Source organism: Pogona vitticeps, chromosome 5 (genome assembly GCF_051106095.1).
Source record: "Pogona vitticeps strain Pit_001003342236 chromosome 5, PviZW2.1, whole genome shotgun sequence".
In the NCBI taxonomy this organism is placed as follows: Eukaryota; Metazoa; Chordata; class Lepidosauria; order Squamata; family Agamidae; genus Pogona; species Pogona vitticeps.
This window is the reverse complement of record NC_135787.1, coordinates 68,428,345-68,452,800: the sequence shown is the minus strand read 5'-3', so window position 1 is coordinate 68,452,800 and position 24,456 is coordinate 68,428,345. Positions and strand designations below refer to the sequence as shown.

Genomic DNA, 24,456 nt, shown 5'->3' with positions numbered 1-24,456 from the left:
ACCAAAGGAAATCCCTACTCGCCTCTTGGGAAAAATCCCCAGCCTTGCCTCTGTGCGCGCTGGCAACGAGATAAATGTTGTTCAGTGGCCTGCGGGGAGAGGAGATTCCCTGCCCTTCCCTGCATTGATCGTGTCCATAGCGTCTTGGGGCGCCTTTTAGCATCGGGGCGAGAGGACAGCGGGGCTCCCAATCAATCCTGCAACGGGACCATTAACTCCCTCCGTCCTTCGCCCACCTGCTTGTGAGTTGAGTTGCCTTCCTCCTCCGGCGCTGAAAGGGACTAGCCCTCGGCTATGCCCTCCAGCTAGGCGAAGCAGTTCGGCAAGTTGCACAGAGCGAGCGAGCGAGCGAAAGAGAGCGAGCAAGAGGTGGTCGTGGCAACCCCACAGTTTCCAGCTCCGTCTGTCTGGTGGTTCCGCGGACCGATGGCCAGCAAGGAGTGTCAGGGAGAAGCGGGAAAGGCACCCCCTTCTCGCTATGTCCATTGCCACTGAACCCACTGGAGAGGTTGCGGCGGGAGCAGCACCTGCCACGGGTTGGCGCCCAGCCTTCTTATGGCCGGAGCCGCTTGCTGGGACTGCCTCCGGAGATCGAGGGCTGAGCAAGGAGACAAGCGTCGGTTCTGCTTGCCGGTCCCGTCCGCGTTCGCTGGCCGCAGTAACAGTTTGGATAAGAAGGTGCGAATAAAACCGATCGCTTTCACTTGGGTTAGCCTCTCTTTCGTGCTCGGCGATTCCCGTACAGAATTACTCCCCCTTTTCTCAGATCTCACTTACACCCAGTTCCTCCTCGCACGGTGTGATTGTGGCTCCAGTCTGAGCAGAGCACATAAACAGAGATTATCGTGTCTTTCAGAATTCAACCTGGTTTAGATTTCTCGTCTGGTGTCCTAAATCTCCTCCCTGCTCCATTTCCGCTAGCTCTTGGAACTAAAAGGCAAACATTATTTAGCGGCATTCTTCCCACACAACAAACTGGAGTAGGAAATCCTGATGTTGAAACACGCACGCTGGAGTGAGAATCCCCAACAAATTATTGTTATACCCTAAGAAGAACTTTCTCTTTCAGAAGGAAAGGAGGAAATTGGCTATTTCTTAATTTAGAGAACATTAATCGGTTTAGTGAGGGGAAGTGACTATATAAAGCTGGAAACCATGATCTTATGGAGGGCCAGATGTGAGCCTGTTAAAATATATATTGATTGAGTGGGGGAATGGTTTAAATAAGCTCAGAGAAAACCGCAGTAGGATGCAATGATCAGATATACTAGTGACCAGAATGGGTCAGTGCTCACAAAGAAGGTTTAAAACCATCACCACAAACAATTCCAGTTGTAATAAAAATAAGGACATTTTAATAGTAAATGTGGCTGCATAAAAAACCTGGTGGGGAGCTGAAAATAAGAGAAGTAGCCCACATTTGTAGGTCCAATAGCAGGTAAGCTAACATTCATAATGAGGCTGGTAACACGTTAAGAGCAATAAAACAGCCCCCCCCCCAGACTATTCACAACAAGAAGGAGAAACTGGTAGCCCTCCTCTCAGCACTGATGGTGAAATCTTGGCAGAGGGCACAAAGAAGGCAAAACTCTTCAACTCCTACAGTATATTGTCTGGGCTTCCCTCAGGGGAATCGTATGTATCCTTGTGCAAGTCATGTGACTCCTGAGGAGCCAGGAGTTCAGTCTTTGATAAGGAGCTGGTCCTGAACTATCTAGCTACCTTAAAAGAGTGACAGTCTTCAGGGTCAGATGAATTGCACTCTAGGGTACTAAAGAAACGGGGTCTTTGATAAATCTTGAAAATTGGGTGAGGTGCCAGAAGAACAGAAACAGAGCTGTCTATCAGAAATATGAAAAGGCAAACCCCAGTGAAAGGTGGATGGATCAGTCTGACTTCAATACTGTGGAAGATACTGAAAGAACTGGGTATACTTGCTATGGAGAAGAGAGGAAATGATATCACATGATAATGTTCTTCAGATGCTTGAAGAGATATTACATGAACAAGAACCTGCTCTCTGGTACTCATGAGAAGGCTAAAGCTAACAAATGCACAGGAGGGGAGGTTCTGGCTGAACTTTAGGAGAGAAGTCTTTACTGTAATAGCAGTTTGACAACAGAATTAATGAGTTGCTTGGGTCTTGTGTGTGTCTTTCTTCCTCCTGGTCTTCCAATGGAGGTTGCAGCTCTGGATTTCCTGCATCTAGCGGGAGACCAAATTAGTGACAATGTAGGATTATCCCCAAACCACTGGCCAGTTATAAGATTCATCTCTGCCGACAGATTACACCACAGAAATCATGGATCCATTAGTGTATGGTGTTGCAGTGGCACGAAAACACTGATCCAAGGCATGGATCCTCATGGATCCACATGACATTTACATAGGATCATCCCCAAACCACTGAAGAATCACAGATCCCATATGTGCCCATAGACGACACGACAGAAATCATGGGTCCTTCAACACATGGCTTTGCAGTGGCACAAAACATGGATCTGAGTGAGGCATGGATCCTCATGATTTTAATGTAAGAGCATTCTACTGATCAACAATAGGACCCATCTATGCCCACAGACCCACAACACAAGATTTCTGTGTTGTAGTCTCTGGACATGGTTGAGCCCAGTGTCTGGACAGTGATTTGGGGGTGGTCTAACATTACAATAATATACACCCATGAGGATCCATGCCTCTGTTACTCCCAGAGCTTGGTGTCTCAGCTAATACTATGAAGCTAGGGCCCAAGCAATAATAATATTAGGACAGTTTCTTGAAGGAAATGGCAACAGGTTTATTCAGATAAAACAAGTGTGCACTCGGGTGCCCAGCAGGCTGGGGACCCTGAGGTCAACAGGGTTAAAGTTTTTGTACAATTCTAAAAAGGAAACGAAAGTATACAGCAGTTTCATTGGTCCTTGAGGACTATGTGCATTGGTTGCAATTTCTCGCATCTTAGCAAAGCAGTTAGTTTCTCATATGTAGAGTAGCTTATCCCTTCTTACACCTCGGATCCGTTTTTGTGCCACTGTAAAGCCATGCACTGAAGAACTGGTGATATCTATACTATAGTCTGTGGGCATAGATGGGATCTGTGATTTGATGTTGATCTGGTTAGTTTATAAAAAAATTGTATGAAATCATCAGGATCCATTCTTGATTTTATAGGTCCGCCTTTTACTCTGCTCAAATCCTTGTCATTAAAAAAAAACCCCAATTAGTATGTAATAGTAAGGCACCTGAGTTCTCTTACTTTAACTGACATTTTCATTATATTTTGACGTAAATTATTTTGAAACCGAGCATTCACTAACATTGATCTCGTCAAAGCCCCCATTCTGAGAAGATACTGTACTCTTAGCGCTTTGTTTCCCGTCAAAAGCGCAGGAAAGAGTTGGCGGGAAATGGAGGCCACAGAAATAGAGGTGGGGGCAGGTCAGGGGTTTGCAGTGGAAGGACCGGCAAGGGATTCCCTCAGAGATGTCTGCTGAAACCGATACCTTGGGAGCTGCCTGCCTTGTTGCCTGCCTTGTGTTGCGGATGGTATATTTTTCCCTCTCAGCTGGAGGCAAGGGAAACCTACAGCAGTCTGGCAGGCAACCCCGCCACCTTCCCAACATTGCAGCTATAAATAGTTGTGACCCGGCTATGTCAGATTCCCTGGGCTCATTGCTTCCCTGCGCAATGGAAAGTCTGAGGTAAAAAAAAAACCCCAAAAACAAAACACCACCGTAAAAATAGCGCAACAGGGACATTGGCGCCGCTGGGAGAGAATCCTAGAGGCTGGCAGCACAGAGTCCAGACGACGAAGGTTGTTTCCCGCCCTTACTGAAGTTCCCAGCGCAGCCAAAAGTTCACATTCATTTTTGCACCAGAGCGGCATCTTCTTCTCTCAGGGCGGTTTTCCTGGGCCATCTGAGAGCTCCGGGTCCAAATAAATCCTAGAGTAAAGTAATGTGAGGCAGGCGCTTCAAGATAAATTCTAGACGAGACAAAATGTTCCTGCCCCAACCTGACATTTTAAAAATGAACAGAGCGGTATTGTTGAGTTTTATTTCGGAGGAGAAAATGTCAAAGGCCAGAGTCGGCTGCAAACAAAGGGCAGTTTCCCTTTCAGGAGCTCTCCCAGCAGAGTCATTTCGGATGGCAGTCGCCTACCTTTCTCGTTTCTTCCCCCAGAGCAACGGTTGTGCCTCTGCCAGTTGACCCTTTCCACATCCCGATGCTTGGAGAAAAGGTTGCTTGATCGTTAAATACAAAAGCAGACCAAACAAACAAAACAACAAAATCACTTCACCTTGAGAATTGTGTTATAAAGCTGTGTTAAAACCAAAGCCCCTAAAATTCAGTTCTCTCACACTTTTTCTTTCCTGCCTCTTTACAAATCATCCTCTCACACTGATCTGTACTCCAGCCTTTGGTCGTTAATCCAATTGGTCATATAAAAATTCAGTCTGTCATCCAGTTTGTCATATAAATAAGGTATCTATTAATATACCCTCAGTCATTTAACGAACATTGTTGTGCATTTTGCCCAGCAGATGAAAGCATAGTTATCGGATTCATTATAATAACAGTTTAAAGTAACATTAAAATAATAATTTCATAGTTATCATCTTTGCGTTTTGCAAAAAGAAACTGTGTACAAAAATATAACGTTCTCCAGTATAGACATATTTCACTTAGGATAGCAGTTTTCAGCATTTTTTTTCACACAGGTGTAGTATTAGTTCAAGTTTATTATGCAGGTCATCCCATATTTGCACTGATATGATGTGAGATCAGGAATACAATGTATGTAAACAATACTGAAAGGTTGCACTAAATATAGAAGTGCTGAAATGTTTGGATAAATATGTGCTGTAATTCAGGGAACATAAACTCAGCTGAGAGCCTTGTTGAAAGGTAAAGGGCTCAAGGAGCTTTGTTTATTTCAGATGTTTTCATGGAGATTTCCTATCAACTCTTGTATAATATATGAGTACTGAAATATTATAAACAGAGAAAGTTATACTTTGTATGACTATAGTTAATACCAAACTGTTTTTCAGGACGTAACTGCACTGAAATCTTTTAAACATTGTTCATGTCTTATTGCTTTCACATTTATGGGAATGTCAGAATGAATGTTAGTCATTGCTAACTTTCTCTATTAATTTCAATCCCTACTTTAAGTATGACTAAATAGTTGTTGTAGGTTTTTCAGGCTGTCTGGCTGAAAAACTATGACTAAATACTTGCCCAGTCCATTATCCATGCTACATTCAGGTGTAACCCTTGAAATCATGGGTGGCAGGGACATGGGTATACATAAACATTGGCCCATGTTCATTCCTCAGATTGAAGCCTTTTGCCCATCTGTATCATGAACATGCAAGTCTGAAGCAGAGCCTGTAAATACATTCAGTTAAACACACACGCACACAGAGAGCGAAAGAGAGAGAGAGAGAGAGAGATTCTGTGATCAAGAGCCCTGCCTCGTTGCAGATTTCATCACACCTTCACATTCCTCAAATAAAGGTCTGATTGATGTCGGGGTGGGAATGGGACATCCTCATTACTGTTTTAGCTTTTTCTCCATGGTTTCAGGTGTAATGCTAAAATAGGGCTGAAATGTCTTTACCTTGAGTGAATGCCAAATACATTAGAACTTTATAATAAGAGGAATTGTAAAATTTGGATATGTGTGAAGTCATACAGTATAATCAATGATTGCCAGGGATAGCTAGTTACTTTTAAAAGCCATAACTGAAAAGTGTTTTTGACTGATAATTAAGGGTCTTTGGAATTCTCTAAATATTAGATTAGGCATCCTTCAGTCTCGAGAGGCTATGGTAATGTGCTCTCTATGGAGGACTTGGAACAGCATCTAGTGTGGCTGAGAAGGCTAATTTGAAAGTGACAATCCCTTCCACGCTGAAGACAATCTGTCCCCTGTCCAGTTCCGTGATTTTGCTGGTTTCAGGACTGCCTCTTTGTCCTGCTGGACAATGGTCTCCTCAAATTGGGAGAGGCCGTGATGCACCACCTGCCTTCAGGCTGAACGCTCAGATGTCAGGGTTTCCCATCTTTTGAGGCCCATTCCTAAGGCCTTCAGATCCCGCTTGCAGATATCCTTGTATCACAGATGTGGTCTCCCTCTGGGACAATTTCCCTGCACTAATTCTCCATACAGGAGATCTTTTGGAATTTGACCATTAGCCATTCTCACAACATGCCCAAGCCAAAGTAGACGTCGCTGTTTCAGTAATGTATACGTGCGAAAAATTCCAACTCATTCTAGGACTACTCTATTTGAAACTTTGTCCTGCCAGGTGTTACCAAAAATGCGTTGGAGACAATGCATATGGAACGTGTTCAGCTTCCTCTCCTGCTGTGCACAAAGGGTCCAGGACTCACTGCAGTACAGGAGTGTGCTCAGGGCACAGGCTCTATAGACCAGGATCTTGGTGCATGCCGTCAGCTTCTTACTGAGCTGTACTTTGTGAATCTTGAGAACATGGTAGCTGCTTTACCAATGCGTTTATCCAGCTCGACATCTAGGGAGTGTCAACTAATACAGTTGAGTCATTTTTCCTAAAACCCATGTACTGAGCCCAGTTCCTGCAAAATCATTCAACAGTAGCTCTCCACTATGAACATGAATGATACAAACTAGTTTAAGCGCTATTGTAACAAATGAAAGCAGAGTTCTATTTCTTTCTGTTTAATTCCTCTGCTAATGGAAAATATACTAGGGAATTCTGCATGAAATACTGACCTTTTTTTAAGAAGAAGAAGCACTGATTAATAAGGGAGTTACAAAAAATGACAATTCATTTTCTATTGTAGGTTGAATCATGTTACGGGATTCCCTTTCAGATGTTTTGGTGGATTGGTACCAAAAGGAAACAGCAAATCAAAGATACTTTCTGTTCCTGGAATCACTGATGTTTTAGTTATCTTTATGGCGTTATTCCAGAAACATATTTGCACAGGAATTCCATTCTCCCAGGAGTGAGAAAACATATGTGAGGGTGTCCTAATTTAGGAAGTGAGAGTGCTCTTTTCAAGAGCAGTAAGCATAAGACGAGTTTATTATACTGCACAGTAAAAGTACTCCTGTATATTTTTTTATAGAGGGCAGTGGATTGATGCTTACAATATGAAATTGTCTTTAAAAATTTTACACACCACAGAATAAATCCTACTGTAATGAACTGTTGTTTAGTCATAAAGAAGCTTTCAAATCCTATGAATATTTGAGTTGTGATTTAGCAAAATGAATAAGCGAACAACAACCCATACATTAATATTAATATGTAAACATCACCAGTTTAGTTATATCTGCATCTGTACTTTGTACTTGTGGTACATTGGTATATTATTTGCCAAAGAGAAAGTGTTAAAATACTTAATGGAAATGTAATTATAGGGGAGAGCAGAGAGTGGTAAGGGAGAAGAGTTTTCAGTGATGTGTAATAGTAGAAGTACATAAAAATTATTTAAGTGCTTAATGATGTCAAACCAGCATCCAATAATTGTTGAGACATTTAAACTTAGGAAAGTATTAATTATAAGCTTTTTATGTCAATATTATTGTGGCCATTTAAACTGAACAAATAATTGTAAGCTTTTAAATTTATAATCTAGGCTGGTGGAAAGTAGTAATAACAATATCAGTTAGCATATTATAAATCTTCTGCAAAGTTTTTTAAACAATACTAAAGCCAGTGCTTTGCATGAGTGCTACAGGCATTTAAAGACTAAATATCTGCTTTCTTAGAAGTCGGTTAGAAAATACAGTTTAAGAATGACAGTCATATAGTTGTCTCACTGTAACTAAGCCAAAGTTCTGTCAAAGTACCTGTAACAACACCATATTATTCCCCTAGATATTCTGCCCCATCCCCTCTTCTCACTTGTAACAGAAAAAAAAATGAGAAAAGAATCTTGAATTCAGTAGAGACATAATAATATAATAACTGCATGCCATCAAATCAGTTCTGACTTATGGCAACTCTTTCCAGGGTTTTCTAGGTAGAGAATACACCTAAGTGGCTTACCATTCCCTTCTTCTGGGACTCTGCAGCTTGCTCAAGGCCACATAGTGTGGCTCTTTTCTCAAGAGACACAGCGGACAATCATACTCCCAACCAGATATCTAAACCACTGAGTTATCCAGCCATCAAAGTGAAAAAAAAAGCTGATTATTGATTCTGAATAAACAATGACCAGCTATCCCGATTCAGGACCACATGGAGTTGTTGCCTATTTGCCACATATGTTTTTTTTTTTTTTTTTTAATCTGGTGAAAGCTCAGTGAATTGGAACGCCTGGCTGCAAAGCTAGGGGTTGGGAGTTCTGTTCTCTACTATGCCTTCGGGGAAGAAGAGTCAGCTTGTGCAAACATCAGCAACTTCACAGTCCTAGAGAAACTTCTGAGTACTTTATATCTAGGAAACCTGACAAGGATTGCCGTAAATTGGAATTGAGTTGATGGCACATACTTATTAACTTAAAGGGTGTAGTAATTTGTCTTCCCACTGTTGCAATATCAGTTGTTTAGACAGCAGTTGTTCAGACTGTTGCAATATCAGTTGTTTAGACAACATAAGGTCACAGAAAATCAGTTTCCACTAACCACTGGCAGGTTTCCAAGAAACAGATAATTTAACAGAATGTATACATTCAAATTTTGCTTCAGTACAAAATGAATGCAGTTAATATTATTCCCCACAGAAAAATGCTATGACTAGACACAATTGGATCAAATGTTTTAGAGACGTCTCAGGTACATTAGAGCAACTAGCTGACCTATAAAAACTTTATTAAAAAGGCATTGTGATGTTGATTCTAGTATACGCAAAACATCCAACTGGCGAAAAACTATGTGCAAGGCAGTTGTGCAGCTTTTATCAATTTCTGTTGGTTCTGCTTCACACATTCAGGCATAGGACCAGCTGCACACTGAGTTTTGAAATCGCTACAATAGACATGGGACAGAGAACCTGTCAAAGGAAAGGGATAATTCACAGAATCATTCTTATGCGATCATGTTAATTAAATAGAATTGTGGCCACCATATATACATCTATCTATATATCTATATCTTTCTGAATTAGATGCAGCTTGAGACCCAAAGATACAATGAGTATAAAAGAAAGAACTGAACTACATTGATTAGGCAAAATAGCAAGTCCAAGTCTTCTTTCCATACATCTCGTTATATATCATACTTCTTAACTAGAAACAAATAATTATAGATAGATATTGTAAGTTTATTTTTATATACCAATTCAATAAATGTTTCTAAGGTAGCAGAGGCAGTGAGGTCGTCAGAGCTGCAATGCTATATTTAGAAATCAACAAATGTTGTAACTGTAGACGCTGCCATTTAGCAGAAGGTACTAAATCATATATAATGCTCAGCTTGAGAAAGTAATCATTATCACTAATCAATTGAATCAAGATAAATATTACCCCAACGTAAAGAGACCACTTCCCTATTTTCAGTCTTAGACTAGCCCATAATGTGAATTTAATATTAAAAATGGATCAAATTAGAACGGTAGTTACATTAATATTCACGAATATTATTCAAGTACTGTACCGAAAATGTGTAAAGAGTAAAACCCGGTTTATTGCTGTCCATTAGAAAAAGGCACCAAACACAAAGATTCCAGAACAGTCCAAAGCAGAGAATTTTATAAAGAAATATCCCAGCCATTAGTGGTCAGCAATGAAACTCAACAGTATAAAATAAGAGCTTAAAAAATCACCTTCACTGAATAAAAGTTACATCTTCTTCAAGGAGATCTGAAGTGGTGAGGAGCCTTACGTAATTTTTTTCAAAAAAGCCAAATGGAGCCGGGGGCATCTGTGGGGAGTCTGGAGCTGAGGAGCAGGTGGCGGGGTCCCATTTCCTGTGGGGTCGTGTTGGTTGCTCCCCTGATTGATCTTATGCCTCCAATTCCATCGGGAATCACCCCCCCTTCTCCTGAGGAGACCAGTGAGACCAGCAAGGGCTTGTCAGCTATCCAACTCATTTGGAAAATGGCTACAATGGCGCCATTTCATTTTCCGACTTTTTTTGATGCTGTTTTTCTCTCTGCTTATTGTTGAAACTCATTTCAAACTTAAGATCAGCCTCACAAGTGTTCTAAACATTCCTGGAAAGACAAGATTGCCAGACAGACCATGACAGAACAGGACTGTGAGTGTGGGGAGAAAAAAATTGGGCTTAATTTTCTATTTATTAGTTTGTTGCACTGAGTGGGGGGGATTTTCTGGGTTTAATTTTCCCTTTCTCTTTATATATTTTCTATTTTACACTGTTTATTTTATTTCAGTTAAATTTATAGGTATTTTATTTTACTTTATATTAAATTGTTTTGTCATATTTATTTTAATTTGTCTGTTTTAATGCTTAGTGCTCCATGCACTTTTTTGGTATTTTATGCACTTTCAATTTAATTTGATTACTGTTACTGGTTACTGTTTAGTGTAATACTACCTTGTTACATATATTTGGTACTTTTTTTAAAAAAAATTCATATCACGTTTCTGTTCAGCTGTATTAATTTAGTGCTTTCTTTGTGCTTTTTTCTTGCTGTTCGGTATGGAGTGGAAGGCTTGCCCTCCCAGCGAGGGGCTATTGAACATCCGAGTGATCACAGGTAGAGGGAGATATGGCATTGGCAGGGCCCCTACTCGTGTCAGAAGAATGGTGAACAGATGTTTGAAAGCTGTGCATCGTTCTGAGACGCTGACCAACCATCAGTATTGAGGTAGCCAGTTTAGCCTACTCTCCACTCTAAAATTGGTGCTGTTGAATGCCAGGTTTGTATCCAATAAATTCCAGCTTATTTATGATCTTATTCTGGAAGAGGATGCAGACCTGGCATGCATAACCGAAACTTGGATTAGTGGGGAATGGGGTCCTCCCCTGGCCCTTGTCTGTCTTCCTGGTTATGCTGTCCAGCACCAAGGTAGACTGGTGGGATGGAGGGGGGGAGTGGCCATTGTATATAAAACACCCTGGAGGTTACTAGGTGCTCTGCTGTGGCAAAGCCGGGTCTGGAGCCCCTCCACGTGTCGATAGGGACCAGGGATGGTATTGGGATTTTGCTGGGTTACTGTGCTCCCTGCAACCCAGCCATCTCCCTACCAGAGCTGGTGGACTTTGTCTCCACAGCACTGTTGGAATTCCCGAGGCTTTTGGTCTTGGGTGATTTCAACATCCATGCGGGGGCCGAGTCATCTGGTCCAGCTCGTGAGTTCTTGGAAACCATGGCTTCCTTAAAAATGTTCCAACATTTTAATGGCCCCACCCACGTGAGTGGTCACATGTTAGACCTGGTTTTCTCCAACAACTGGAATGAGCGTGGTCTGTTGGTGACTGACCTCGTGTCGGTTCCCTTGTCATGGATGGATAATCACCTAGTAAAATGTGACCTCTCAATGGCCCTCCCACCTCACAGGGAGCAAGAATGACTTTAATGGTCCACCCTCAAAGGCTACTGGATCCTATAGGATTCCAGGATTCCATGAGAGGGATTCCAGTTGAAATGGCTGGTGCTCCTGTCGAGGCTCTGGTTGATGGCTGGTTTACAGCAGCCACCAGGGCTGTAGACACAATCACTCCTAGACACCCACTCCAATGCAGAGTTTGGCCAGCGTCCTGGTTTAATCAGGAGGTACGAGTGATGGAGCAAACTAGGAGAAGGCTAAAGTGCATTTGGAGACAGAACCCAACAGATCACAGTAAGGTAGCTGTCAGGGTCGCGACTAACCATTATCTTGCTAAGATAAGGGGTGCTAGTTAAGCTCACCTCGCTAATCAGATAAGCGAGACTTCAAATCAGCAGGTGGAAACTTTTCTGTATAGTTCGCGACCTATCCGGAATTGGTCGAAGTGATGGGCTTCCCTCTAGTATCTCACCCGACCAATTTGCAGCATTTAAAAAATCTAAAGTGGAGGCCATCCACCGGGAGCTTTCTCCTTTTTTGGATACAGTGGATCGAGCAGAGATGTCCACCACTCCGCCTTGCCCTGTAAGTTTCGATCTCTTTCAGCCTGTGACACCAGATATTGTAGACAAAGCGCTTAACCGCTGCTGGGCCACCACCTCTACTCTTAATCCTTTTCCAGCCTGGCTAATCAAAGCAGCCAGGCCTGTAACAAGAGAATGGGCCACAGCGATAATTGATGGGTCTTTCTCGGAGGGCAGGGTTCCCCTCGCCCTCAAGCAGACACTCATTAGGCCCATAAGAAAGAAACTGAATTTGGTGGTGTATGATATTGGCAATTATAGGCCTGTTGCCAATGTTTCTTTCATTAGTAAAGTGGTCAAGAGGGTGGTGGCCGATCAGCTTCAGGTGCATTTGGATGAAACAAACACCCTGGATCCATTCAGTTGGGCTTCAGGCTGTGCCATGGTACAGAAACGGCATTGGTTGCCCTGTTAGATGACCTATTGAAGAAGGCCAACAGAAGGAAAACGTCTCTATTGGTCCTCCTCAATATCTCAGCCACCTTTGATACCATTGACCATGGCATCCTCCTGGGGAGGCTCTCTGAGTTGGGAATTGGTGGCCTGGTGTTGGCCTGGCTCCGATCTTTCTTGGAGGATTATCTCCAGAGAGTCCAGCTTGGGGAGGGGGACTCAGCCCCGTGGAGCCTTAATTGTGGAGTTCCACAAGGCTCGACTCTCTCCCCAATGCTGTTTAACATCTATACGAGGCTGCTGGGTGGGGTCATGGGGTGTGTGGAGCATCGTGCCATCAGCATGCTGATGACAGCTTTACATCTCCTTTTTTCCAACTACAGAGGATGCTGTTCTGTCCCTTCAGTGCTGTCTGGGGTCTGTATTGCAATGGTTGTAGGAAAATGGACTGAGGCTGAACCTGGACAAGACGGAGATCCTGAGGGTGGGTGGACCCACCATCAGCTGTTTGGGAAACCCCCTTTCTTTCAGGGGGTGACTTTCACTGCTAAGAAAGAGGTTCACAGCTTGGGGATACATCTGGACCCGGTGCCCACCATGGAAACTCAGGTGGCGTCAGTGGTGGCACCGCCTATCCTCCATCAGGACGCCATTTTCGCTGCCTCGGTAAGCGAGGGCAGGGCGCGAAAACGCTGCGGGTGGCCATTTTCTGCACCCAGTGGCCATTTTGGAACCGCCGATCAGCTGTTTTCTAAACATCGCAATGTGAAGATCGGTAAGCGAAACGCTTACCAATCATTGCAATGCGATGTTTAGCCACCTAAAACATCGCAATGCAATCACCTTAGCGATCACAAAAAATGCATCGCTATGCGGATTCGTCGTTAAACCGTACACTCGTTAAGCTAGGCACCACTGTACTTACTAATACAATCTAAACCACAGTGCACCCCCATACCCACGGGACCCTTTGGAACAATACTTTTAATACAAACCTCCTTTCCAAAATTGTATTGATTGCTGTTTAGAGGCTTTCCCCTTTCCTTTCACTAAAACAAATTCAACAAATCTACCCCAAATAGAATAAAAATATTTAAACTTATTTCCCCTCTTTTCATCTTAATTTCAGTAGTCAATTTATCATTTAATGCAATGTCCCATACTTCATTATACCACTCTTCTAATTTAATATCATTTTTATCTTTTCAGAATCTAGCTAGTAATATTCTAGTACTTGTCATAAAATTGGAAATCAATTCCTTTGAGCAATAATCAAGTTCTATCTTATAAAAAATTGACAACAAAGCAATTTTAGAATTGAATTTGATATCTTTTCCAAATATAAATATTTCCTTAAAATCAGTTTCCAAAATTTCTGAATCCATTTACACTCCCACCACATATGATAATACATGCCAATTTCTTCATCACATTTCCAACAGGCCTTAGAATAGTCTGAATTTATTATATTCAATTTTACTGCAGTCATATACCACCTTAAACTAATTTTAAAGAAAATTTCCTTTATTCTTACCAACATTAATCTTAAAACTCTCATCTTCCAAATTTTTGTCCAATGCTCTGTTTCAATTTCTGTCTTTAAATCATTTTCCCAAATTGATTTCAAACCTTTTGTATCTGTCTCTTTTTCCTCTTGTTCCAAAGGTAGGTTACAAATTCTACTTACTACTCTCTTCCTCAAAGCATCTTTCTGCATGTCTTCATGTGATGATAGAAATTGTTCGTACTTAGTACATTCAACCAACATGAATTTGACCCAACTCTGGGAGACAGTGGAAGACAGGAGGGCCTGGCGTGCTCTGGTCCATGGGGTCACAAAGAGTCGGATATGACTTAACGACTAAACAACAAGTACATTCTCTACATTTGCCATTAGTTTTCAACCATTCATTTGTCCAACTATCTAATTGAATATAATTATACCATGATAATTTATTAGTTTGAAGTTTAACTATAATCTGATCCTTCAATCTCATTTTAATCATCCACTTCTTCAACCTGGCAACTTTTTTTCTCCTTAAACAAATCAGCTAAACCCTTCAAGTTTGCTGGGAAATTTTCTATTTCGGTCACTAATTTTAGTGGTGAAGTAAAGGGACATAACTTCTTATTTCTGTTCCAGATTTATTTATTTATTTATTTATTTTATTTATATCCCGCCTATCTAGTCAATAGACCACCATATTTAACATGTTTCCTAAAAAATGGTTGCTCACCTGATTTATTGTACAGTGGTGCCTCGCTTAACGGGCGCCCCGTTTAACGACGAATCCGCATAGCGATGAAGATTTTGCGATCGCAAAAGTGATCACGTTGCAATGTTTTTAATGGGGAAAAATCGCTTTGCAACGATCGGTTCGCTGTTTCGCTTACCGATTTTCGCATAGCAATGTTTTCCCAACAGCTGATTGGCTGTTCCAAAATGGCCGCCGGGTAAAAAAATGGCCGGCCGCTGTGTTTTCGCCTGGATTCCTCACCGGGCAGTGAAAATGGCTGCCGTATGGAGGATTTTCGCTTTAAGGTGAGTCTGAAGCCCATAGGAATGCATTAAACGGGTTTTAATGTGTTCCTATGGGCTTTTTATTTTCACATAGCGACGAAATAGCTTTGCAGCGATTTTTGCTGCACGGATTATCATCGCTATGCAGGGCACCACTGTATTTCTTTTTAATACATTAAACAAATATTTTTCAATATTCCCATTTATTTCTGAGGATTCCATATTCCACCAAATTAACCTTCCTTTGTTGTATATAATATCTCCAATAAATCTTAACCAATCTGCTATATAATAATTTTTTATATTAGGAATACCTAACCTCCAATTTTTATCCTTATACCAATATATTTTATTTGTTTTTGATTTTTTAACCTTGATTACAAAATCCATTAATTAATCCCTGCCAATACTTAAAATCTTCTTCTTCTAATTGTATTGGGCGCATCCTGAATAAAAAAAATAATTTTTGGTAATATTTTCATTTTGATCATGGCGATTCTCCCAAACCACAATAGTTTCACTTTAGAATACACCTGCAATTTATCTTTAATATCACTTTTTAATTTATTAAAATTTTGTTCCTTTAAATTTTGAGTCACTTTAACTATATTTATACCTAAATATTTAATATAATTACACATTTTAAAACCATATTTATTTACAAATGTTTCTTGTTCATATTTATTATAATTAAACATCATTATTTGTGGGTTTTGCCAATTAATAGTCCTGTTATTTCCCCAAATTTTTCTAAAGGATTTTTAATATTATCCATACTTTCTAATGGGTTTTTAATGGTCAATAATAAGTCATCAGCAAATAAATTAATATTAATTGTATAATTTTTACAATTAATCCTTTAATTAATTCATCATTTCTTATTGCATTAGCTAACAGTTCTACAACCATACAAAACAATATTGGTGAAAGTGGACAGCCTTGTCTTGTACCTCGACCTAGAAAAATCCGCTCTGTTAAACCACCATCAACTATTACTTGTAAAGTATTATTAATTAATTAATTAATTAATTAATTAAACTTATATGCCACCCACTCTACCCAAAGGTCTCTGGGCAGCTTACAACAATTAAAATTCAATTAAAATACAATAAAAGATAAAATGATTAAAAAACCATTAAAATTGCCATCAGGACCCACAGTTGATGTTATTTCAATTAAAAGCCTTGTGAAACAGGAAGGTGTTGACCTGGCGCCAAAATGTCATCAACGCTGGCGCCAGACGAGTTTCAGTCGGGGGGGCATTCCATAGTCTGGGGGCAGCTGCGGAAAAGGTCCTTTGTCTACAGGCCATCCCTCTTACCTCCTTAAGGGCCCCCTGGCTACATCTTAACTGCCAGGAAGGTTCATATGGAAGGAGGCGGTCCTTCAAGTATCCAGGGCCCAAGCTGTTTATGGCTTTATATGTCAAAACAAGCACTTTGAATTGGGCCTGGGCAGCAACTGGTAACCAATGTAACTTAAACAGAATCGGCTTGATGTGTATAAATTTATCTATAATATACTTTATCTATAACACCAATAAATCTTCTGCCAAATCCCCAACCCTTTATAAGCAGCTTTAATGTTGGCCATTCCACACAATCAAAGGCCTTAAATATGTCTAATGATAAAACAGTTGCCTTTGTTTTTTCCTTTACTACTTCATATATAACATTCAAAACTTGCTTAGTTAAATTATCCATTTGTCTTCCTTTTATAAAACCACATTGATCCTCTTTAATATAATTTGCTATAAATCTATTTAATCTATTTGCCAGTATAGCAGTAAAAATCTTAGCATCTTGATTTATTAGAGAAATAGGCCTATAAGATCCCAGATCTGTTAGATTCTTGTTGGGTTTAGGGATAATAATCATTAATGAGTGTTTCCAAAAAGGTGGCATTGTCTCTCCGTCCAATATTTTATTATAAAACATTTTTAGCTTAGGTATCAAAATGAAACTAAAATATTTATAATATTCTGGACCCAATCCATCAGGGCCTGGTGTTTTACCATTTCTCAGGCCTATAAGATCCCAGATCTGTTAGATTCTTGTTGGGTTTAGGGATAATAATCATTAATGAGTGTTTCCAAAAAGGTGGCATTGTCTCTCCGTCCAATATTTTATTATAAAACATTTTTAGCTTAGGTATCAAAATGAAACTAAAATATTTATAATATTCTGGACCCAATCCATCAGGGCCTGGTGTTTTACCATTTCTCAGTTTATTAATGACTTCAGCAATTTCTTCTTCTTTAATCTCTTCTTCTATTATTCTTTTATCACATTCCAATAATATAGTTTTTAAATTCTCATTTATATAATTTTCTGTATCTTCTTTCAGTACTTTGCTTCCTTTATATAATTTCTGATAAAATTCTTGAAAAATCTTCAGTTTATCTTTCACTATATTACACCTCTTACCTGTTCCTTCTTTAATTGCCCCAATCATGTTTTTAATCGTCTATTTTTGCACTTTTTAGCTAATAATTTTCAATTTTTATTGCTAGATTTTAAAAAATCCTCTTTATATACATCAAGTCCCTCTGGACTTTCTCTATCTCTACGTTTTCTAGTTCCTTTCTCTTTGCCTGAAATTCTGCCAATATCCTTCGGTCTCTTTCTTAAAAAATTCTTTTCAAATTTCTCAAGTCTTTTTCCAGTTTTTTTGCATTTTTCTCTTACAGTGGGGTCTCTACTTAAGAACTTAATCCGTATTGGAAGGCGGTTCTCAAGTCGAAAAGTTCTTATGTCGAATCTGCATTTCCCATAGGAATGCATTGAAAACCATTTAATCCGTATCTGCTCTTTTCCGTCCATAGAAACTAATGGGAAGCTGCTATTCTGCCTTCTACCACTAGAGGGGGATATTTTTCTTTTTTTTTCCTTACGTCAAGAGGGGGGGAGGCAGTTTGCAGAACAGCTTGCAAAACACATTTCAGCCAAGCCAAGCCCGTTTTGGGAAAAAAAGGGCAGCAAAGGAGGGAGGGAGCACCTTTTAAAGCAAGCACCTTTCAGACAACAGAACAGTTTGCAAAACACATTTCAGCCAAGCCAAGCCAAGCCCATTTTGGGAAAAAAGGGGCAAGCAAAGGAGGGAGGGAACACCTTTTAAAGCAAGCACCTTTCAGACAACAGAACAGTTTGCAAAGCACTTTTTCAAATAAGCCAAGCCTTAACCCACCCCCCCACACACACACACACAGCAAGGCACAGAATCCAGCAACCATTCCTCCAGCACAAAAATGCCTGCCTTCCAGAACAAACACCACATCTCTCTCTGCCTAGAAAAGTCCTCCCAGTCTCGGTCTTTCCTTCCACTCCCCCGTGCCAGTCTTTCCTACCTTTGAGCTGGTCTCTTGCCTCAATTTGGACCTGGCTGCCAGGGGGACTTTGCTCCAGCACTAAATGGCAGCGGCGGCCAGATTCCTTGCTGGGTGCAGGTGAGGGGAGAGAGAAGAGACGGCAGGGGAGGGGAGGAAAGTCAAGCAAGGCATGGGTGGCCATGGAGCGAAAGGGGCTACCTGCAACCGTGGGTGGCCAGATTCCTTGCCGGGAGCAGAGAGGCAAAGCATGTGGGAGCGGAAGGAGGGGAGCCAGCCTGGGGGAAAAGCCCGGCAGAGAGGCAAAGCATGTGGGAGCGGAAGGAGGGGAGCCAGCCTGGGGGAAAAGCCCGGCAGAGAGGCAAAGCATGTGGGAGCGGAAGGAGGGGAGCCAGCCTGGAGAAAAAGCCCAGCAGAGAGGCAAAGCTTGTTGGAGCGGAGGGAGGGGAGCTAGCTTGGGGGAAAAGCCCGGCAGAGAGGCAAAGCACGTGGGAGCGAAGGGAGAGGAGCCCTCTGGGGAGGGCCTCTGCCCCATGCCACCGCAGGAACAGGTGAGGGGGAGAGAGCAGAGGGCAGGGGTGGGGTGTGGCTGTGCGGGGAGGGCCTGCCTGAGCACGGAGAAGCGGCGGCCAGAGCAGAGAGGCAAAGCTTGGCAGGGGTGTGTAACTCGAAATAAACTTCGTAGGTTGAGGAAATATTTTCCTCTCAGAGCGGTTCGTAAGTCGAAAAGTACGCAACTCGGGCCGTTCGTAAGTAGAGACCCCACTGTACTTTTTAGTTTACAGGATTCCCTTATTGCTATTCCTCTTGAAATTACTTTTATCGTGTCCCACAACAGGCCTAATTTCGTACCTCCTGCTTCATTTATTGTCCATAATTCTAACCATTCTTTCTTTAACTTTTCTATTACCTGTGGGCACTGGAAAATGTTAATATCCAGTCTCCATCTTTTAGAGTCTTTATAATCTTTTTTAATCTCAGTCTCCATTGACATCAAAGCATGATGTTATTTTTATGGAATTGATCTCAGTATTAACTATTTTAGGAATTAATTATTGGGATGTGAATATAAAATCTATTCTGGAGTAACTATTATATACTGCTGAAAAATAAGTATATCTTCTTTCATCACCTTTCATTACCCTCCAAATATCCTTCAATCGGTTATTTTTACCTTCTTGCTCAATATTGTATTTCTTTGAAGAACATAATTTTGATCATAAAAAGTTTTATCCTTTATGTTATCCATAACCATATTAAAACCCTCTGCCATAATAACACAACCCTTCTTTCCCTTCTCCATTTCTTTAATAACCATGTCATAGAAATCTCCATGTTTATTATTAGGTGTGTACACATTAACCAAAGTATATTCTTCAAACCCATTTTATCCTGTATTATTATAAATCTACCATTACAATTTTTACTACCTGTTTCACTATAAATTCACAATTTTTAAAAATTATGATTGCCATACTTCTAGATTTAGACGTTACAAAATTTTTTCATAAATGTCTATATTATTCATCTTAAGTTCGTTACTCCATCTTCTGACTGATGAGACTCTTGCAAAAAGGCAATGTCAACCTTATTTTTCTTCAATAATGCTTCTATTCTTCTTCTTTTCACTATTGATCCCAGGTCTTTCATGTGCAACCCCTCCCTCCAACAAACTAACAAAAATACACTAAAAAATAAACTCAACATTACCCAAACATACAATACTTGGTAAAACCACTCCTTAAATATATTACTTTACCTTGAAAACTCTATTAGAGTCATTAAAAGTCTGTTCTGACTTGATAGCTCATAACAACAATAGATAGAACAGAATGCAGCGATAAATGTTCATCCTGAGGGACAGTAATTGGAGTTTGAGCATGCACATTGCCATCAGTATTACAACACTTACAGAAAGGTTACCTACCCATATACAGTGGGGTCTCGACTTACGAACGACCCTACTTGTGAACATTTCAACTTACAAACCCACCCTATAGGGGAAATAAGGACTCGACATGCGAACTTCCCTCGAGTTACAAACAGGAAAAAAAGTGCCCCCTCCATCCCCTTAGAGGCTTCTGGAGGGGAAAAAAGGGTCAGAAACTTAAAAATAAATACAAGAAAGTCACTTACCAGGCATTGGTAGCCCCCAAACAGCAGGAAAAAGAGCAGGAAACAGCTAAAAGCCCACACCAGAAGGGAGCCTGGCAGCCATTTTTTGCTCCCCCCGCTCCTGCACCCTCCTCTCCCCGTCTATCAGCTGATCGGCTGGCTCTGAAGAGGCTTGGGGAGGCTTGCTCAGCAACTAAAAAGCCTGCCTGTGTGTCTTTGTGCTGAAAAAATCAGCACAACAGGCTTTAAAACATGATTTTAAATTGGCTTCGTTGAAAAAAAAGATTTCTAAAGTGCTTTGCAAACTGTTCCCTGCCTTCCTCCTCATTTCCTGAACCTAAGGGGAAAAAAGAAAAATTATCCCCCTCTAGTGGCAGAAGGCGGAATAGCAGCTTCCCATTAGTTTCTATGGACAGAAAAGAGCAGATATGGATTAAATGGTTTTCAATGCATTCCGATGGGAAATGCAGATTCGACATACGAACTTTTCCACCTACGAACCACTTTCCAATACGGATTAAGTTCGTAAGTCGAGACCCCACTGTAGTACAAATGTAATATGTATTGAACGGTTCATAACAGAATGTATACTGCAATACAGAAACATACTCACATGCAAAATTTTCAAAAGAATTTGCTTCTACATATGTATTGCACTTGTTCCTTATTGTTTTTCAATTTTGTACTCTGGATCTTTGAACTTTTACTATACTGTATTCAGACCAAAGTTGTCTCTAAATATTATTTACATTGACTTTAATATGCAAGTTAATAGCAAAAATGATATGCTGTAGAATTTCTTAAAATCATGAAGACAGAGGACTAGGTGTGCTTTATAGGTACATAATCTGTTTGTGATATAACTTAATATATTGGAACTTTATGCAGACTTAACGTTATTTATTCTGTTGCATCCTGTTTTGAAGGAACAATGTATATTTGTCATAAGCAATTAGTTTTACAAAAGAACAACAAACAAAAACAAAAAATGGTTTTCATGGTTTATACAGTAGTTATTAAACCATGTTGGAAGTTGTAGAAAATAACAGTTTGCTAAACATTAGTATTCACTAGAATTCTCAATAAAGTAGCAGTGTTTATTCTTGAATTATTCCTTCCTGTTTTCCCAACAAATCTCTTAAAACTGTTCATCATTCATTTACTGTTTAATCACGACAAGCAAACAAAAACAGTTAAATTTCCAACAAAATTTAGACATCATCCTTTCATTGGTTTAGCATGCATTAATTAATCTGACCATAGGGATTCTACAGGCTCTCTCTATTGCTTAGAATGATTCTTGAACATACAATCCCTTTTTACCTAATGTGATTTTTTTCTTCTCTTCACATTTTAGAATGTCAGTTTGGCTCTGAGTGCATTAAGAAATAATGGGCTATGCTAAAAAAAAACTTCTACTGAGCAGAAAGTCTCACTAGTATAGTAGCACAGGGACATGCATAAGCAACGATCAGAATGAAGAAAACTTGTCCTCTTTTCAATGACAACAATGCTTGTGCAAGCAGTGTAATCCTGTACAGTATTACTATGCTGACACAGCTGTGCACTCAGTGGAAACTGAATGGGACACTGGCCAGTGTACTTTAACTAATGTCAAGCAGTATTTACACTCTTGTTGCACTCATGGAACTCCTTCTTATTAAATTAATCCATAATGGATAAAAAGTTGTTCACAGGCTAGATAAGACTTCTAAACCAAATTTCAGTAAAACCATTTTTTTTCAGTTGGACTTCAATTCTTAATTGTTACTCTTGTGGTCAAGATCAGGAGATGATTAGTAGAAAATGCCCAGTTTTGGTGAAATGTAAGGGAAGGAGGAGATACATATGCCTTCCACCGGGGTGATGTAAGCTAAAAGAACTGATTTCAAAAGAAATTGGTTTTGAGAGTGGAAGGAAACTCTTTTCAGTATGTTGGCTGATAGGATATACAGATGATTGGCTTTGGTACAAGACAGATACATAGTTTGGTCAAACATTACACAGCTTGATACAGCAAGGAACACCTCTAAAAACTGATGACCACTGTTTTGGTAGTATGCAAACCTGCGCTTTTTTCCTACCAATTTCCATCTTTTATTTGTTGTTATAGAATCCTGCTTTCAGGCAAATGTTCTTCTCAGTTTAAAAAAATGAGTAAATGATCCATGCATTCAGCTGAAGGGTTGCAGGAAAGAGACACAGTCTGGTATTAATAGTTGTACTGTCTAAATGACCTTATAAAAGAATTACCATTTGTTCTTGAGTCCTAGAAAAAAAAAACCAAATGCAGGCTCCTCCCTGCCAAAACAATATAATATGTGTATTAAATACTTCCAAAAAGAAATATTTTGCTAAAGAAATTCCAACCCTTGGATAAAGCCAATATGCAACTAGTTTTTTGTTTGCCTAAAAATATTTTTCCTCTATTAAATTGAAACATAGATTTCAAAGCATTTCCAAGGCTCATGCCATATATTTCTATTAATTTCATGGCTGTTACTTATTTTAAAGATTTATTTATTGCAAAGTCACCCAGAAAATGGATTCTGGGGCAGTATGCAGACACATATGAGTATTCAATACAACATTAAAGAAAAATAAAATGCTAAGATCATTACATCTTTTTAGGGATTAGGTAAAAGCCAGAATGGAATGGGGACTTCTTAATAAAAATTGATGCCAAAAACAGTGGGAGGTGCTGAAGAAAGAAACATCCAACCAACATTTTAGATCCAACCCCAATGAATATTGCTCTTTCATAACCTTTTATTGCCCCCAAAACTTCTGGAATCTCCATTCTGTTCTGTTCCATTGTGGCTTTTTTGAAATAGTGCCTCTCTTAGGTTATACAAGAAAACCACATTTAGTTTGTATGTGTCCCTCTGTTGCAGGTCCCTATAGCAGAGGAAGATAAAATGGAGAATGGTTGTTCTCAGAAGCTGGCATCTACCAAATACATTCGACTCTCGTTGCTAATATTGATTCCATGCATTTGTGCTCTTATTCTTTTGTTGGTGATCCTCCTTACATTTGTAGGTGAGTATTATGGAGTGCATGTAAGGTCAAAAAGAGAAACACACTGAACTTTATTAACAATGTAAAGATAATGCAAAGTAGTAATGTATGTGTTCTTTTTTCGCAATTTTAAGAAAACTTTCTCAAGCTATTGATCTCTATCTTGATAGAAAAGGCTTCTATGTGAAACAATATTCTTTCTGACAACGTGTCATGTTACAACTGATTTTTGCAGTACAGTATATATGATCTGTGGATTCAAGAGGCTCATGCATTAAAATTCTGCTTGGAACACATTGCGTGGTGGCTTGCATGTTCTTTTTTCCGTTTCTGAAAACCTAGAATGTCAGGAAGAGGACTTTTTACCTGTTACTTGGTAGTAACAGTGTTGGGCTGATTCAGGCTGGTTTAGGATTAATTTGAAATGAAGCAAGAGCTCCCCAAATTGCTAAAAGAAAATCTGGATCTTCCTAAAAAGGAAGGTGGTGATTCAGGGTGACAGAAAACCAAAGCCATATTAATATCTTCAAAAATGGATACACCTTTCCACAAAGCTCTGCTGCTATGGGAGTTGACTGAGTGATGCAACCAAGAGTTCTAGCTTCTAATACTGTAGACACAGTGTCTGATCACTAAAAATACTTCTCTGTAGATCACGACAGAGTTAACGAATAAGCTCCAGCCTGTGTAGATAGACTGAGATAAATGGATTGGGAAGAGAACTAGATTTATCAATGCTGCAGCCTTTTCTCCCTCTGCTTAGAATGCCTGATGAGGCTTTCTACTCTGAAACAGTGAGTAAGAAGGGCACCTCTCACTGCTTGAAGTTGTATTAGGGAGGGAAAGTGATTTGAAGACACTGTAAATGGGAGACTTTTCTGGTACACAATTGCATGTTTGTTCTTAATATATAACCCAGTGTTGAGGAAGACTTCATGGTCTATCATGGGTGGAATACATGACATTTCTGTGATTAGCCAAGTCTGCTGAGGAGAAAAGAAAACAAAATGCTTAAAAATGTTTCTAATCCTTTCACCCATCCTTCA

General features: G+C 40.0%; 1 protein-coding gene across 3 annotated transcripts in view; it reads left to right on the top strand.

Annotated features, from left to right (window-relative positions):
• CORIN (corin, serine peptidase) overlaps nt 1-24,456 on the top strand; it is a 177,847-nt gene that overhangs the window by 1,991 nt on the left and 151,400 nt on the right. For all 3 annotated transcript variants that reach the window (XR_013545826.1, XM_073001292.2, XM_073001291.2), the window contains exon 2: nt 23,287-23,431. Coding sequence is in view for 2 of the 3 variants with exons in the window: in XM_073001291.2 (XP_072857392.2) it covers nt 23,287-23,431 (145 nt within the window). In the remaining variant the exon portion in view is untranslated. The remainder of the gene's footprint in view (nt 1-23,286; nt 23,432-24,456) is intronic.